The 14,734-nt window shown below is 35.1% G+C and overlaps 1 protein-coding gene across 39 annotated transcripts in view; it reads left to right on the top strand.

Moving 5' to 3' along the window:
• Positions 1-14,279, top strand: part of Adgrl2 (adhesion G protein-coupled receptor L2) — a 612,767-nt gene extending 598,488 nt beyond the window's left edge. For 8 of the 39 annotated variants that reach the window (XM_063257703.1, XM_063257708.1, XM_063257705.1 and 5 more), the window contains 7 exons: positions 1,543-1,634; positions 2,466-2,510; positions 3,483-3,651; positions 6,390-6,518; positions 7,063-7,159; positions 8,807-8,935; positions 12,247-14,279. In XM_063257703.1, coding sequence (XP_063113773.1) covers positions 1,543-1,634; positions 2,466-2,510; positions 3,483-3,651; positions 6,390-6,518; positions 7,063-7,159; positions 8,807-8,935; positions 12,247-13,004 — 1,419 coding nt within the window. In that variant the 3' untranslated portion in view covers positions 13,005-14,279. Of the gene's footprint in view, positions 1-1,542; positions 1,635-2,465; positions 2,511-3,482; positions 3,652-6,389; positions 6,519-7,062; positions 7,160-8,806; positions 8,936-9,158; positions 9,241-9,732; positions 9,785-11,497; positions 11,551-12,246 lie in introns of all 39 variants that reach the window. The other 31 variants (XM_063257784.1, XM_063257780.1, XM_013142917.3 and 28 more) reach the window with 21 other exon arrangements.
• Positions 14,280-14,734: the final 455 nt, after the last annotated feature.

Here is a 14,734-nt window from a genome sequence, read left to right as displayed (position 1 = left end):
AGGCATAGTAGACAAAGTAATAAACAACCTAGATTAAAGCCTTTGCTTTTGCCCAAACTCATCATTAGGAAAGACTTGGAAATTTTAATGTACTGCCCTATATGATCTTTTCCAATTACAAACTTGGAATAGTGATGAGTGAATAAAATAAGGCTATCATTTGCTCCTGTGGCATTGTGGCTCAGTAAAAAGGATCATGTTCCTATAACAGAGTTATGTTGATTACCTGCCAAGATGGAATCACATTCATCCCTACTTAAAAACGTGTCCTTTACTGAGTATATTATGTGAGGCTTGTGCTGTAAGTCATGTAAAGCTCTCCAAATAATATTGTTTTCGTTCTGTTTAAAATAAGAAGCTAACATAAATAAAAAGCCAAAAACTACAAAAGCAATCGAGCTTATTTCTGTTTTTACAGCATAAAGCTGCATCTCCTCAGCATTCTGGCAGGTACCCGTAGAAGTAAATGCGGATTACCAAACGTTTCTCCTCAGTCAAAACATAACCCTTTTCTCTGAGTTCACTTTTTTAAATTTTTTTTTTAATTTCAGACATTAAAAGAAAATAAAAATGATATAAGATTTCAAAACAAACTGATAGGAAATTAACAATAGTCACTATACTCCCTATAGTTATCTTCAAAATAATTGCTCAGATTACAAGATATGGCAGGCATGCAAAACAATCAACCACAGTTTCTTCCGAGTTCACTCTTGTTGACCTCTTAGAATTCCAGACCTTCTGCGTAAGGTTCCATCTTCCCCAGTTTGCTTTTGTTTGCACCTAGATTCCATTGCTGAGTTCAGAAGGACTCAAAACAGCCTTTGTCAGACTTCACCCACTTTCATATAATACAGAGACATGGTGAGAAAGAGCAGATTGCCTTTCACAGTTAAGTAAGAATTAAGAGCTTGGTTTGTAGCTCATATTTATAGTACTTGTCTAGCATGCATAGGTCCTGTGCTGAATCCTCAAGCATAGGGCGGCAATAGAGGTGCGTGAGTGTGCATGAGTGTGTGTTAACAGTTTACCTTCATATAACCAATGAATACTTTTCATCTGTTGTATTTCATTTGCTCCTCACAACTACCTTAGAAATAGTCTGCAGGTGTTATTAATCTCATTTAATAATCAGTCAAAAGCTACACTCAACTATTATGATGCCAAACCCAGGGATTCTTCCGTTTTAGGTTTCATGCTATAAACCGTCCTTCGAAGAAATTCCCTTCAGTGTTCGTCAGATGACTTTTTTAGGCCCTAGAGTACATCTAGCCAAAGAAACTAATTTAGGTTTTCTAATTTATTTAATCATTACCACATGATGCTGACTTAATGAGGTGGCAATTTCATGTCAAATGATCTATTAAAGAATTGATCGTACATTACCTAAGTGGCTTTTTTACATAAACTGAACTTGAGCATTGCTTACATAAAATTGAATCAGTGTCTGCCATATCACTGTTGATATTTACCTGCATTAACTATTTTTGCAAACATTTTTTTCGCTGTTTACAGTGATCTAATTCATTATTTTTATAACAGCTAAACATTATCTTCCTTGTGATCACATTGTGCAAAATGGTGAAGCATTCAAACACTTTGAAACCAGATTCTAGCAGGTTGGAAAACATTAAGTAAGTATTTTGTATTTTAATTATAATATTTGACAAGCTAAGTAAAAGATATTCTCCACAGGGAACACAAGTATTTTTGCCTTCTGTGAACTGTAGAAATTACTCAGAATGAAGATTTACAAATTAAGGTTGAGTGTCACTGTTACCATGTTACAGATATTGGTCAAAAATTAGGTAATTTTGTCTTGATCTAGAATAAAGAAATTGTTTCAGTGGCTTTGTGGAAATTTCATATCACTGTAGCAATTTCATTTGAATTTAAAATGCAGTTCAAAATGATGTTCCTGTTTGCATGGCTGATATGATTATGTTAAGTTTGTTTTGTTAAATGACTTTTTGATTTAAGGATTCTGAGCAGATTCTCCTCCTAATCCTGTTTTCCTAAGAGAATTTACTCTATTACTATTGTTAACTTGAAGATTATCTGTTGTTTTCATGCTAATTAAACAAATGTTTACTTTATCTCAGTGTTGAGTAAAAACTGCAGTATTCTATCAATGGAAAAATGCTATCTAATTAAAAAATTGATAGATGTTGATTCATTAAATCATCTTATGGAAGCATTTTCAGAGTTATTTTTAAAATATGAATCTTAATTGAGAAATAGATGAGGTATTCAAGTTGGTTGTAATAGAATTATAACTATTGAAGATACTATTTTTAATGTAAAAATGGCAGATCTATAGTAAGGATACTTTTTTTTAAAAAATTAGATGTTTGGGATAGGTTAGTGCCAGCTTCATTGCATGTTGCATGGTAAGAGAGAGAGCTAATCTTTAGCATCTCTCTCTTTTCTTCCTTTTCCTCTTTCTGTCTTCTCATCTACACCAGTAATTACCGTGTTTGTGATGGCTACTATAATACGGACTTACCTGGGTAAGGTAGAACCCTACATTAACAAATGTATGGCATGATTTATATTCTTTACAAATCCGTCAATATCATGAATTGCTCTTAATTTTTATAGTTATTTTGGATTATCTAATTTGCTGTAGTATTTTAAATTATAATGTGCCTTTATTTTTTAATTGCTTGCCTCTGCATTTTGACTTTCTTAATTTTGACTAATTTATAAAATATTATAAATGCTTTCTTATTACTTTCTATTTTAATTCTGTCTAATAATTTTGTTTCTCTTTTCTGCTTATAATGCTTTCTAGCTATGAAGATAATAAGCCATTTATCAAGTAAGATCATTAGTTAGACATGGAATGCACTGACTTTAAATCCTTCTCATTCCCTCTTATTTTCTACAGTTTTTTTCTCCTTAAGCTATTCATGATGAAATCTCTCCAAAGTTATTTTATTTTGAAGTTGTGCTCATGTTTTTATCTCATTTCAGCTAGGCTTCTTCATGCTTTAGTTATAAAACCTAAGGTTCACCTAAGACTAGTTTGTTAGAATCTGAAGTTTAGGTGTTCAGTGATTATCTGCCATTTAACCTTTCTGTCTGTGTCACATTATTCAATATCATATGAGTACACCACAGGGCTCACAAAACATAGACGTAAGCTAATTAAGGGCTCCTTGATTTCTTTAACCAAAATGTACATAAAAGACGATAAAATCATGGGGGATACTTTACACCTTGTATTTTAATATAGTTCTGATACCTGTTTGTTCTGGAGTAAGAAAAGGTCAGACCTGCTGTTGCTGTTTTCACTGGAGGCTGCAGTACTAAATACTATTGTTCTTTCTTAACCAATGAAAGGTTAAAGACAAAAGGCTGTTGAATTTGAATGTGAACATAGAGAAAGTCAACCGCTACTACTGATATGTTAATAAATAAGCTTGATAAGTGTTTTTTCCCTCGTGGAACCTGTTAAAAAATGCACTTTATTTTTTCAGGTCTTGGGTGCTGGGCGCCTTTGCTCTTCTGTGTCTTCTTGGCCTAACCTGGTCGTTTGGGTTGCTTTTTGTTAATGAGGAGACTATTGTGATGGCATATCTCTTCACCATCTTTAATGCTTTCCAGGGAGTGTTCATTTTCATCTTCCACTGTGCTCTCCAAAAGAAAGTAAGTAAATGAAAAAACACCCAGGGGCTCACTCTGCACTCTTTCAGTTGAAAATATTGGAAATGATAGGAAATGATCTTAAAACTGCAGTTGATTTTTTTTCTAAATGTCTTTATTTGCGAATTCATGTTAATACTCATCTGGAAATAGATGCATAAAATTAGTCATCATTTGGTTCAAATGAGACTTTGAGTTTGAGAATGAGGTAAACCAAATACTTAGGTAAACATTTTTGACTTTGCTAGTAGCTTCTGTAAAGTACTTCATTTACATGGTTAAAATACCAAAACAGTTAAGTCTGTTCTTTGCTAATAGGCATTCAGTGGTCCAAAATGAAATTGACTATCAGGAATAAATCATGTTAATTTTAAAAGCATGAGACATACCAAAGATGATTAGTAATACTGCCTTTTGAATAATGTTGAAAGATCTAAAAACTACCAATTTACACTCACACCTTACTTTGTCTTGATTTGATGGTAAGTGAAAGTCAGCAAGGAAAAAGATTCATAAACTGAAGGTGAAGGTAAAAAGAAATCTGTAGTGATATGTAACCTTACAGGAATTGCTTACCCGCCCTTTAATTTTAAAGTGTCTATGCCTTTCCAACCTTTTCCCTGTCTGCGTAGCTAATGCAGTCTTTTTATTCTGTCTCCACTAGTTGGTCACTAAATTGAACCGAGAAGTAGAATTTTGAAAGTGAAAACTATTATGTGTTCAGTCCTGACAAGATGATAGTGTTGTCACTTCCATCGGTTTTAAATAAGCTGTAATTTTGAGCTAATGACAGTGGGATGTGCAATACTGACAGATGATGTACATTCACAGCAATATAGGCATTAGGCCAAAGCAACACCGGAGGGTAGTATTTGAACAAAACACCATTTTGATTGCCATTGTCTTGGGCTATCCAGCATTTCAGGCCAGTTAATATCCATTAAATATGTAGAAGCATCCTGTGAGGTATCATGTGATAACATAATCACGGTGAACGTTTACTTTCTCAGCATTGTACAGAATGACTTTGGTCTTATATAGTTCTTATGTAAATGAGTGTCCTGCATCCAAGTGCAGGACTGAATATTCATAATTTATGGGTGATGGTGCCAAACATTTTTGACATGAAGCATAAACTTAGCAGGAAAAAGGTGAAGTAGTCATTATTTCTTCACACTGTTCCATGCATTAAATGAACAAAGAGTTTTTACTGTGCTTTCAACTTTAACAACTACTTTTTAAAAGCGTGTTGCGCTTCTTTCTAAAATGTTATCCTTAGTCTTGGACACATCTTCCCAGTGCCAGGATGGATTGTTAAGCACATGATATAAAATGGTTAAATTAAAATCCTGATTCTTCCTGCTCGAATGAACATATTTAGGCCATGAAAAAAGTAACCACAATGTTTTTTGTTCTAATAGGTATAATTAAGTGAAGTCACGACAGTGAAAATGCAAGTGCACTTAGATTTGAAAGGTCATCTAGTGACTTTAATTTTCTAATTGTGCAAGGAATAAGTGTCCCAGCCGTGGTCTCTGCAGGCATATAACTTGGAATTATCATTTAGAAAGGATTTTTGTAATGTGCTAGAAAAAAATTTTTCTTACGCAATTTCTGCTCCTGGTGTGTTGTAACTTCAAAGGCTGGCTCAGATGTTTAGTAAAACAGGTATCCTTGCCAGAATACACACAGTTGAGCAGCACCCCCCTCCTCCCTGTCCTGTGCGCCCTGCTCAAGATGAGGATGATTACTTAGCAGTTGTTTGGACTTAGCTTCTTAAAGGTTGGTTTAAACTTCCTTTTAGGCCTAACAGCTTTTCTGTCTATTCATAAAGCTTTAGCGGGAAAGGGAAATTACATGAGCCACTGATTAATGTGAATGGAAATTGCATAAACAGTTCTGTTGTGTGCTAATACAGTGAGTTCAGGCGTTCTAGACTCTGCACACTATACATTAAAGCTGGACATAACAGAAAATGAAGAAAACATTCCATCCTAATTATTGGCAAATGTATCAAAGTCCCTTTTTCCCCCTTTGTTTTTGAGCCAAAATAGTCCTGTCATTACAAACAGGTTTACCCACAAGACTTAGCAATCCCGTTAAAGAGGTATTGCCTTACCTTACCAAGGAGATATGCGTCACGCACAACATAAAAGACTGACCAAGTTATAGATTGGGTGGTTGTAGTGAGTACTGAGCATAGCAGAGCATGCCTGTAATCCTTCCTGCTCTGGAAGCTGAGGCAGGAGAATTACAAGTTGAAGGCCAGAATAGACAATTTACCCCAACACACTGTTTCAATATAAAATAAAGTTTAAGAAAGGAAAATTAAGAAGAATTTTTAAATCAAGCAAGGTAAGATAATACTAAACTTTGTTTGATTTTTCTTAGCACAAAATACAAAAGTGTAGGTATGAAGTATGTAAATACAGAATAAAACTTTAAATATATTGCTGGTATATGAACAACACTTGCATAATCACAGGGTACAAAGCATTTCCATATGTTAAGGAAATTATAAAGATCCCACAAGTTCTTCTAGCAGACTGAAATACTTGTGATACTGCTTTAGCGATTTCAGTGAACTTGGTTTTTGCAAGTTCAGTGTATCTTCTTCACGCATATGTCTTAGTGGAACTTTTAATTCTGCACAGTTGTCTTCCCTGTTCATTTTGTTAAAGAGACAAAAGCAAGCACGCCCATATTAATCCCTGCGTTCTGTGGTTGTTTATTCAATGCAGGTACGGAAAGAATATGGCAAGTGCTTCAGACATTCGTATTGCTGTGGCAGCCTCCCAACTGAGAGCCCCCACAGTTCTGTGAAGGCATCAACCACCAGAACCAGCGCTCGGTATTCCTCTGGCACACAGGTAACAGAGAGTTTGACAGCATCTTTAATTAACCTTATTTATAGAAAGCCTACTGAGACATGTTCTGTTTAGATGCACTAATTGTTTCCTCATTATAATGATCCAGGTAGTAAATACCTGGTTCTTTAGTATTTTGATTTTAATTTCTTTTTAAACATGCACTCGAGGTGTTTAGGTGTAAATGTCCTCCTTTTTGAAGAGCCGGGTTCATTAAGTACATCATACTCAGTTAAAATCCTAAGGTCATTCGGCGCGGGGCTCACGGCACCCACATTGAACATTTGTTGACTAGTCATCATCACCACTGTTTTTTAAGCCAATAAAATAACGCATTTTTAAGAGTGGAAAACTAAATGTCCCTTATTAAAGAAGCAACAAGAGAGTGTAGATATTTTTAGGTTTAGAGCCAAAACAACACACATTCTTTTAAAGGGTGGTTCATAATCCTACACAGACTGCTTAGAATAAGTCTTTGTGTGTTGTTAGTAAGGTAAGTTTGGGAAAACTAACATAACTTATGTGTCTTGCTGTTTTATGTTAATAGAGTCGTATAAGAAGGATGTGGAATGACACTGTGAGAAAACAATCTGAATCTTCTTTTATCTCAGGTGACATCAATAGCACTTCAACACTTAATCAAGGTCAGTTACTAGGAAACTTTGAGTTCCCAATATACAGTATAAATTTTATACTTTTTGCAAACTTAGAATAATTATAGGGAAAATGGTAAACTTTCCTCTTTGGGGTTTCTATCACAAGTTTGTAAATTTCTTCAGTCATCTTTCATCATCACATATAAAATCAGTAATTTTATTCAGTAATGAAATACGTAAAATATAACTTTAAACTCCGTGTTAATGAATGAAGGCTGGAAAAAAGTGATTATTTAGAGCACATTTTGCCACAGACTAAGATGCTTTCCCTGTACACATTTTTCCTTCCTAAGCAAGGCATTTATGAAAATTTTCTTAAAACATTAATATAATTAGAATAACTACTATTCCATGTGAAATAGTGCTGATTTTGCAGTGAAAAAACTGGTCTTTGTAACATCTTTTTTTTTTCAAAAATAATAAATGCTAAAATATTTAAATAGATCCTAACTTAAAAATTAAAGAATATAAAGTGTATGAAGTATTTTTTTCCATATTGTTTGATGTATCTTTAGTGGCAGCATTTATCATAAAAGTGCACATAACCCCTAGGAAATAAAATAATTTTGCAAGATACACACACACAGGTATATACACAGGTATTCTGGGTGAGAGATTAGTAGATTTCATTCTAATATAAAAAATTCTTACTGCTTACGACCTTGAAAAGATAATTTATCCAGGTATTTTCAGTTTTGATATACTGAAGTGTAATGTAACAAAAAGTAGATCTTATCACAATGAAATGTTGACATTCTGGCAAGATTCTGGGTTGGAATGAAAACAAAAGAAGTCTAAATGACATCAGAATGAGCCTGAATTTTAAAATATTGTTAGTCAAATTACATTAGTTATGCAAAACATGATTGCTATGTGAAGTTGACAGTTAATCAGTTAGAATGAGTGAAATGTGTATGCTTATGCCATTGCTTTGATGTTTTGTTTGTTTCTACTAAGATTCTATCAAAAAATAAATGAATTGCTCAAAGATTAACTTTTGAAACCTGGCACATGAGATTACAAAACAAATCCTTATATAGAATTTGGGTGTGGTCTAATAATTCATCTTACCTATTTTTTTCCCTCAGCATGTATGCTTTTGCCTTTACTAAGGGAAGCTTTTTGCAGTGTCATAATTTTTACTTGTCTGTGAAAGTTGTTTTTCCTCCTGCTTGTGTGAGTTGGTATTAACACAGATGTTTTCATGAGGGATAATCCCACACCTGTAAATGGGAAAGTATGAGATTCCCTCTTCTGGGCTTCGGTGGTTATGTTTTTAATATTAAGCAGTAACATCTTGAAACAATGTTGATCTCTATGCATTTAATTGCCATTTTTGTTTAACAGTAATTTTGTATAAATTAGTAAATGTCATCCTCAGCAGGTGTTTACTTGGGGGACTTACAAGGCACCTGTGAATTACTGAAATTTAACTTCCCTCTCCCTTTTTTCCTTCAAATTTAGTAGTTCAAATACAGTCAGAAAATCTCGGCAGGTTTCCCATTGCCAACTTGTCTGCTAACCTGATGTACTTATAAATAAGAAAAAGAAAGAAAATATACAACTATAATAAATACTAAAATAAGAGAACTAATATATTTTTGTTTTTGTTTTTTTGTTTGTTTTATGCTTTAGGAATGACTGGTAATTACCTACTAACAAACCCTCTTCTTCGACCTCACGGCACTAACAACCCCTATAACACATTGCTGGCTGAAACAGTTGTATGCAATGCCCCTTCAGCTCCTGTATTTAACTCACCAGGTGTGCTTATACTTACAAATAAAACTACCTTTGTCTGCTGCTAAAGAGCTCTGGTCTTTGCCCTGTTTGTAAAATACTCAAGGTGCTATATTTATTATATCTTTAATTCTCAATTACAAAGAATTATGGTAATGCCCATGCCAGGCTTTTAAAACTGCACTATATTATAGTAAAAGCTCAGTCATGATAGCATTTACAATAATTATCCATGTTTTTAACACAGGTGGCATAAATCTTAATATATTATTACAGGACTGACATCACATGGTCCGAGAGCCCATCTTCAAGATTTATATCATTTAGAGGTATCCTATCTATGTAATATATTGTTGAGTTGATTCTAAATCTTGCTGGCAAAATTTGTTTCTAGAATAAACTAGCTAATATGATCCTTTAGATGTCTAGGTGTAGAAAACTACATCTGGCATTATCAATATAACCAAACTATAGTATAGTGCAGCTTTATGGTAGTTTTCCTCTTGTCTTAAGGAAACTTTGAGAATACAGTTAATATTAGTCAGTTTATACCTATCGGGGGGAGGGAGAAATTTGTCACTAACCTGTCCTGTTTACTGTCTTCTAATAGCTTTATATATATTTAGTACTAAGAGATTTTTCAAGATTTTGGTAAAAATGATGATATAATTACACTAGTACATAAGTTTTCTGAATAATATTTACCGCTAAATTGAACACAGAACTTTGTCTCTTTTTTTTCTTAAAATTCTTTTTTAACGTAACTGCAGCTTCTGTTTTCATTCTCTTTGTTTTCTTACTTTCCTTACGCTTTCCTCTAGCAACCTACAGAGAGACAAGTATGGGAGTAAAACTTAACTTTGCCTATCAAATGTAAATTTTTTCAGCATGATTTTTAACGGGCACAATTAAAACATAACTAGCAATCATGAAGTAGACTCAGCGGGCAAGTGGTTCACAATTTGCAACTAAAATGTTAACCAAATTCACACAGTACACCTATCTGTACTGTCTTTTGTGAGTTACAGAGGTCTGTAGCAAATGCTGTCCACACTTAAATATATGCAATGCTGAAATAATTTGCTCTATTAAGCCTGAAGTACTGTCAGCCAAAATGCTTAATAATTGACTTATCATTTCTGCATCCCCACAGTAATCTTGCTACAGGCTGTGGAAAATCTTCAAGTGAATTACCTGAACTTGGGCAGAAAAAGATGCCTCTTCAAAACCAAAGAAGCCTTAAATCTGCAGTATATCATAGAAAACACCTTTGGGATTATATCCAGAATATATTTTTATATTTAGTAAGGATGATAAAAAGAAAATAAAATGTTTGAAAAGATTGAGCCTCTGCAGAGGAAAAAATGCTAGCTTTTTATGTTTATGTCCGTCACCTACAATTGAAAGTGCCAAATGTTTTCTAGTTGAAGATTTTGTAAATAAAATGGCGGCACATGCATACTAATTTTTTATAAGCTAGAAAAGTGTGTCAAGCTAAAGAAAACCTTACAAATAACCATTTCCCAGGGATCATGATACAATTGAATTGGACATTTTTCAAATGTAGAACCTGGGTCAAAAGTTTTAAAATACTATGAGTAACAATTACTTCCCAATCATAACATACCCAATAGTTATCAGACTGGATAATTGGTCGTGAAATTGTGCCATACAGAGATTGGGTGTTTCTTTTTTCCTGAAAGAAATTGAGTTTTCTAGGATATCTGCAGCTTTAAGTGTGGAGTGAGCTCTAAACAGGAAAATTTCCTATTCTTTTCCAAGAATTAAAGTTTTCCCTAAACTCCTCCAAGCCTTGCATACAATGCAGCAGCCTCACAGTGGTCAGTTTCATTTCAATAACATCATTCATTCTTTTTATTTTTTTTTTACAGACCTATCTGTAGACAAGTGATTTTTTTTTTCTTCTAGGATTTTGAGAATGAATAACTAAACTTTCCATCGTGCAGACCATTTAATTTTCTCTTGACTTTCTTTTTTCATTTGCTTGAGAAGCACTGTGATGTCCTAGTTTACATGTTTATGTGTCTGTAGAAAATACAACAAATTCAAATAGAGCATGTCGCCATGTTTTTTTTCCTCTTAAACTTCTTTTCATATCTCAAGCAGATTTATCCAATCCTTCATTCCTTTAGAAATAAAAATATATTAGCCAAGGCTGACACCCTTCTCCCATTCCATAGTTAATATCTATTCTCGGTTTAATTTCTGTGACCCATACTTGAGAAATCTCTGAACATTCTGCGTTTGACTTCCATGCCCATGGTGTCCTTGGGCCAGTCTTGTACAGTAGACTCTGCTGGTTCATTTGCTGCTGTCACTGTGACTGATGCAGACTGCAGGGCTGCGGGCCAACGTTGACCATTAGAAGCCTGGCGCCATTGCTATTATTAGAGAGGTGATTAGTACCAAAAGAAATCAAAATCATAAGCAATCTTAAATGAAAAGTAAAGGCTGCTTTTGCTGGTAATCTAATTTGTTGAACCCTTGCTCTGACTAAGTTGCTGAGAAGCTTAGAAATTCTTCATCATGTTACAATAAATCATTTTACTTTCTTTTATATATCAGCTACTCTTAGGCCAGATAGCCTGAGCAGACAGACATGATGTGAGTTGTTCAAAGTGAGTCATTCCACCTGCTGTCTATCGTGTTGTTGGATGGTGCTTGTGGGCCCTCGGTCCAGTCAGTGTGAGAGATGGCTGTCTCTGTTTAACATGATTTCTTTTGTATCTGTCCATTTTTTCATTCTTTTTTTTTTAATTTCATCTCCAGAAAAAGGAAATGTTAGAATGTTGTTTTTAAAAGTTGCTTGCTAATATGTGGGTTTATGTTGTACATTTGCCTTTCGGTTCTGTATGTAATTTATTCCTTTTTAATTTAGTGTTGTTTAGGACAAATTCTGTTAATTTTATTTTTATAAACCATAGTCTTGTACTTTAAAATGTAAATGTCACTAATGAATTGCTTTGCATTAACTATGCAAGGGCATGGAGTGAAGTCTTGGTTGTAAAGCATGTCAGAGATTCGACCAAAATTCAATTAATAACTACCATCTCCCTCAAATTGAAGCAGTAATATTCTGTATGCCATTTTTCCTCCCTGGAAAACAGTATTATTTTTTTTAACACTTTTTCCTGTTATCTAAGGGGATGCTACTGTTTACAGTTGGAAATGCAGGAAAGCCTGGCACTTTTCAAGTGTTAGCTTTCGAATACAACTTTGTCCTGAACGACATTAAAGAGTTTTGTGCAAAAGAGATAACGTTGCTTAACAAAGGAGCAGAGGCAGTAACGGTAACTCCCCCCTTTCGGTTTCAGGACATTCACTGAACAATGCCAGGGATACAAGTGCCATGGATACTCTACCGCTAAATGGTAATTTTAACAACAGCTACTCACTGCGCAAGGGGGACTACAGTGACAGTGTCCAAGTGGTGGACTGTGGACTAAGTCTGAATGATACTGCTTTTGAGAAAATGATCATTTCAGAATTAGTGCACAACAACCTCCGGGGCGGCGGCAAGACCCACAACCTCGAGCTCACACTACCAGTCAAGCCCGTGATTGGAGGCGGTGGCAGCGAAGAGGACGCTCTGGTGGCAGATGCTTCGTCTTTAATGCACGGCGACAATCCAGGGCTGGAGCTCCATCACAAAGAGCTCGAGGCCCCGCTCATCCCTCAGCGGACTCACTCCCTTCTCTACCAACCCCAGAAGAAAGTGAAGCCTGAGGGAACCAATAGCTATGTCTCCCAGCTGACGGCAGAGGCCGAGGACCACCTGCAGTCCCCCAACAGAGACTCTCTTTACACGAGCATGCCCAACCTCAGAGACTCTCCCTACCCTGAGAGCAGCCCCGACATGGAGGAAGACCTGTCTCCCTCCAGGAGGAGTGAGAACGAGGACATTTACTACAAAAGCATGCCAAATCTTGGGTCTGGCCATCATCAGCTTCAGATGTGCTACCAGATCAGCAGGGGCAACAGCGACGGTTACATAATCCCCATTAACAAAGAAGGGTGCATCCCGGAAGGGGATGTTAGAGAAGGGCAGATGCAGCTGGTGACCAGTCTCTAACAGTGCCGCTAAGGAACCCCGCGGGCCACATGCAAGTATTAATACACAAAGACTCTTGGCCCGGTGCAGCTCCCCCCATTCTGCTTGAAGAGAAGATTCTGTTGACCTGTGGTTCTCTGGTATAAAGAGAGATGACTGAACCTTGCAGTTCTGTGAATTTTTATAGAACATACAGAAACTTTGTATATACACAGAGTATACTAAATGAATTATTTGTTACAAAGAAAAGAGATGCCAACCAGGTATTTTAAGATTCTGCTGCTGTTTAGAGAAATTGTGAAGCAAGCGAAACACAACTTTCCAGCCATTTTACTGCAGCAGTGTGTGAACTAAATTTGTAAATATGGCTGCACCATTTTTGTAGGCCTGCATTGTATTATATACAAGACGTAGGCTTTAAAATCCTGTGGGACAAATTTACTGTACCTTACTGTTCCTGACAAGACTTGGAAAGCAGGAGAGATATTCTGCGTCAGTTTGCAGTTCACTGCAAATCTTTTACATTAAGGCAAAGATTGAAAACATGTTTAACCACTAGCAATCAAGCCACAGGCCTTATTTCATATGTTTCCTCAACTGTACAGTGAACTATTCTCATGAAAAATGGCTAAAGAAATTATATTTTGTTCTATTGCTAGGTAAAATAAATACATTTGTGTCCAACGGAAATATAATGTCATTAAAATAATTTTAAAAGTTTGAAGAAAATATTGTGAAAAGCTCTTGGTTGCACATATGTTACGAAATGTTTTTTCTTACACTTTGTCATAGTAAGTTCTACCCATGGTCACTTATTTTCCACTGTATACAGTGTTCTGCTTTGACCAGTTAGTCTTTATTCTTACATTTAGATTTCTTATTGCCAAAAGAAGGTGTTTTAATGAGGAGAAAACCCTCTGAAGCCAGGTATGCCAAGCCTTGCACAAGTGTGGTGAAATCTAGGACAGATTGTGTGTCAGGCCATCTGTTTATTCTTGAACAGGGGCAAGGAGGGCACTCGGCACTTCTCACAAACTTTCTAGTGAACAAAAGGTGCCTATTCTTTTTTAAAAAATAAAATAAAACATAAATATTACTCTTCCATATTCCTTCTGCCTATATTTAGTAATTAATTTATTTTATGATAAAGTTCTAATGAAATGTAAATTGTTTCAGCAAGATTCTGCTTTTCTTTTCATCCCTTTGTGTAAACCTGTTAATAATGAGCCCATCACTAATATCCAGTGTAAAGTTTAACACGGTTTGACAGTAAATAAATGTGAATTTTTTCAAGTAGTTAACGTGCACTTTTATGTGTGCTACTTAATTGGCTTTGCTACATTGATCCTTTTCTTCACCCCTGCCCTTTTGATTTAGGTTGCTTCAGACTACAACCTTTGGATAAGTAAAAGAGTAGGAATAAATACTTGTCTATTTGTCTTCTAATAAACATTACATATGTGCAAAATCTAGGAGAAAAACTTTGATAAGGAAATATTCTGAAAATATTTTTGTTTGTTGCATCATACACAAATTAAAAATAAAATAGAGGCCCTACCATCAAATTTGGGCATCATAAAAATGAATTTTTTAAATTGATTTTTCAGCAATATATTCAGAAATTGCTAAAACATACTTCTGCAGTTTAAGGATAAGTATCTATAGACTGCTGTGAATGGCAATTTTTGTTATCATGGGAAGGTTTTACTCCAAGTTCAAAAATCATATAATTGAATCTCAACAAATAGATT

The sequence above is a fragment of the Cavia porcellus genome, unplaced genomic scaffold (assembly GCF_034190915.1).
Source record: "Cavia porcellus strain 051 isolate PalLab524CR breed Dunkin Hartley unplaced genomic scaffold, mCavPor4.1 scaffold_1, whole genome shotgun sequence".
Taxonomy (NCBI): Eukaryota; Metazoa; Chordata; class Mammalia; order Rodentia; family Caviidae; genus Cavia; species Cavia porcellus.
The sequence above is the reverse complement of the archived record's forward strand: the minus strand, read 5'-3'. Positions and strand labels throughout refer to the sequence as shown.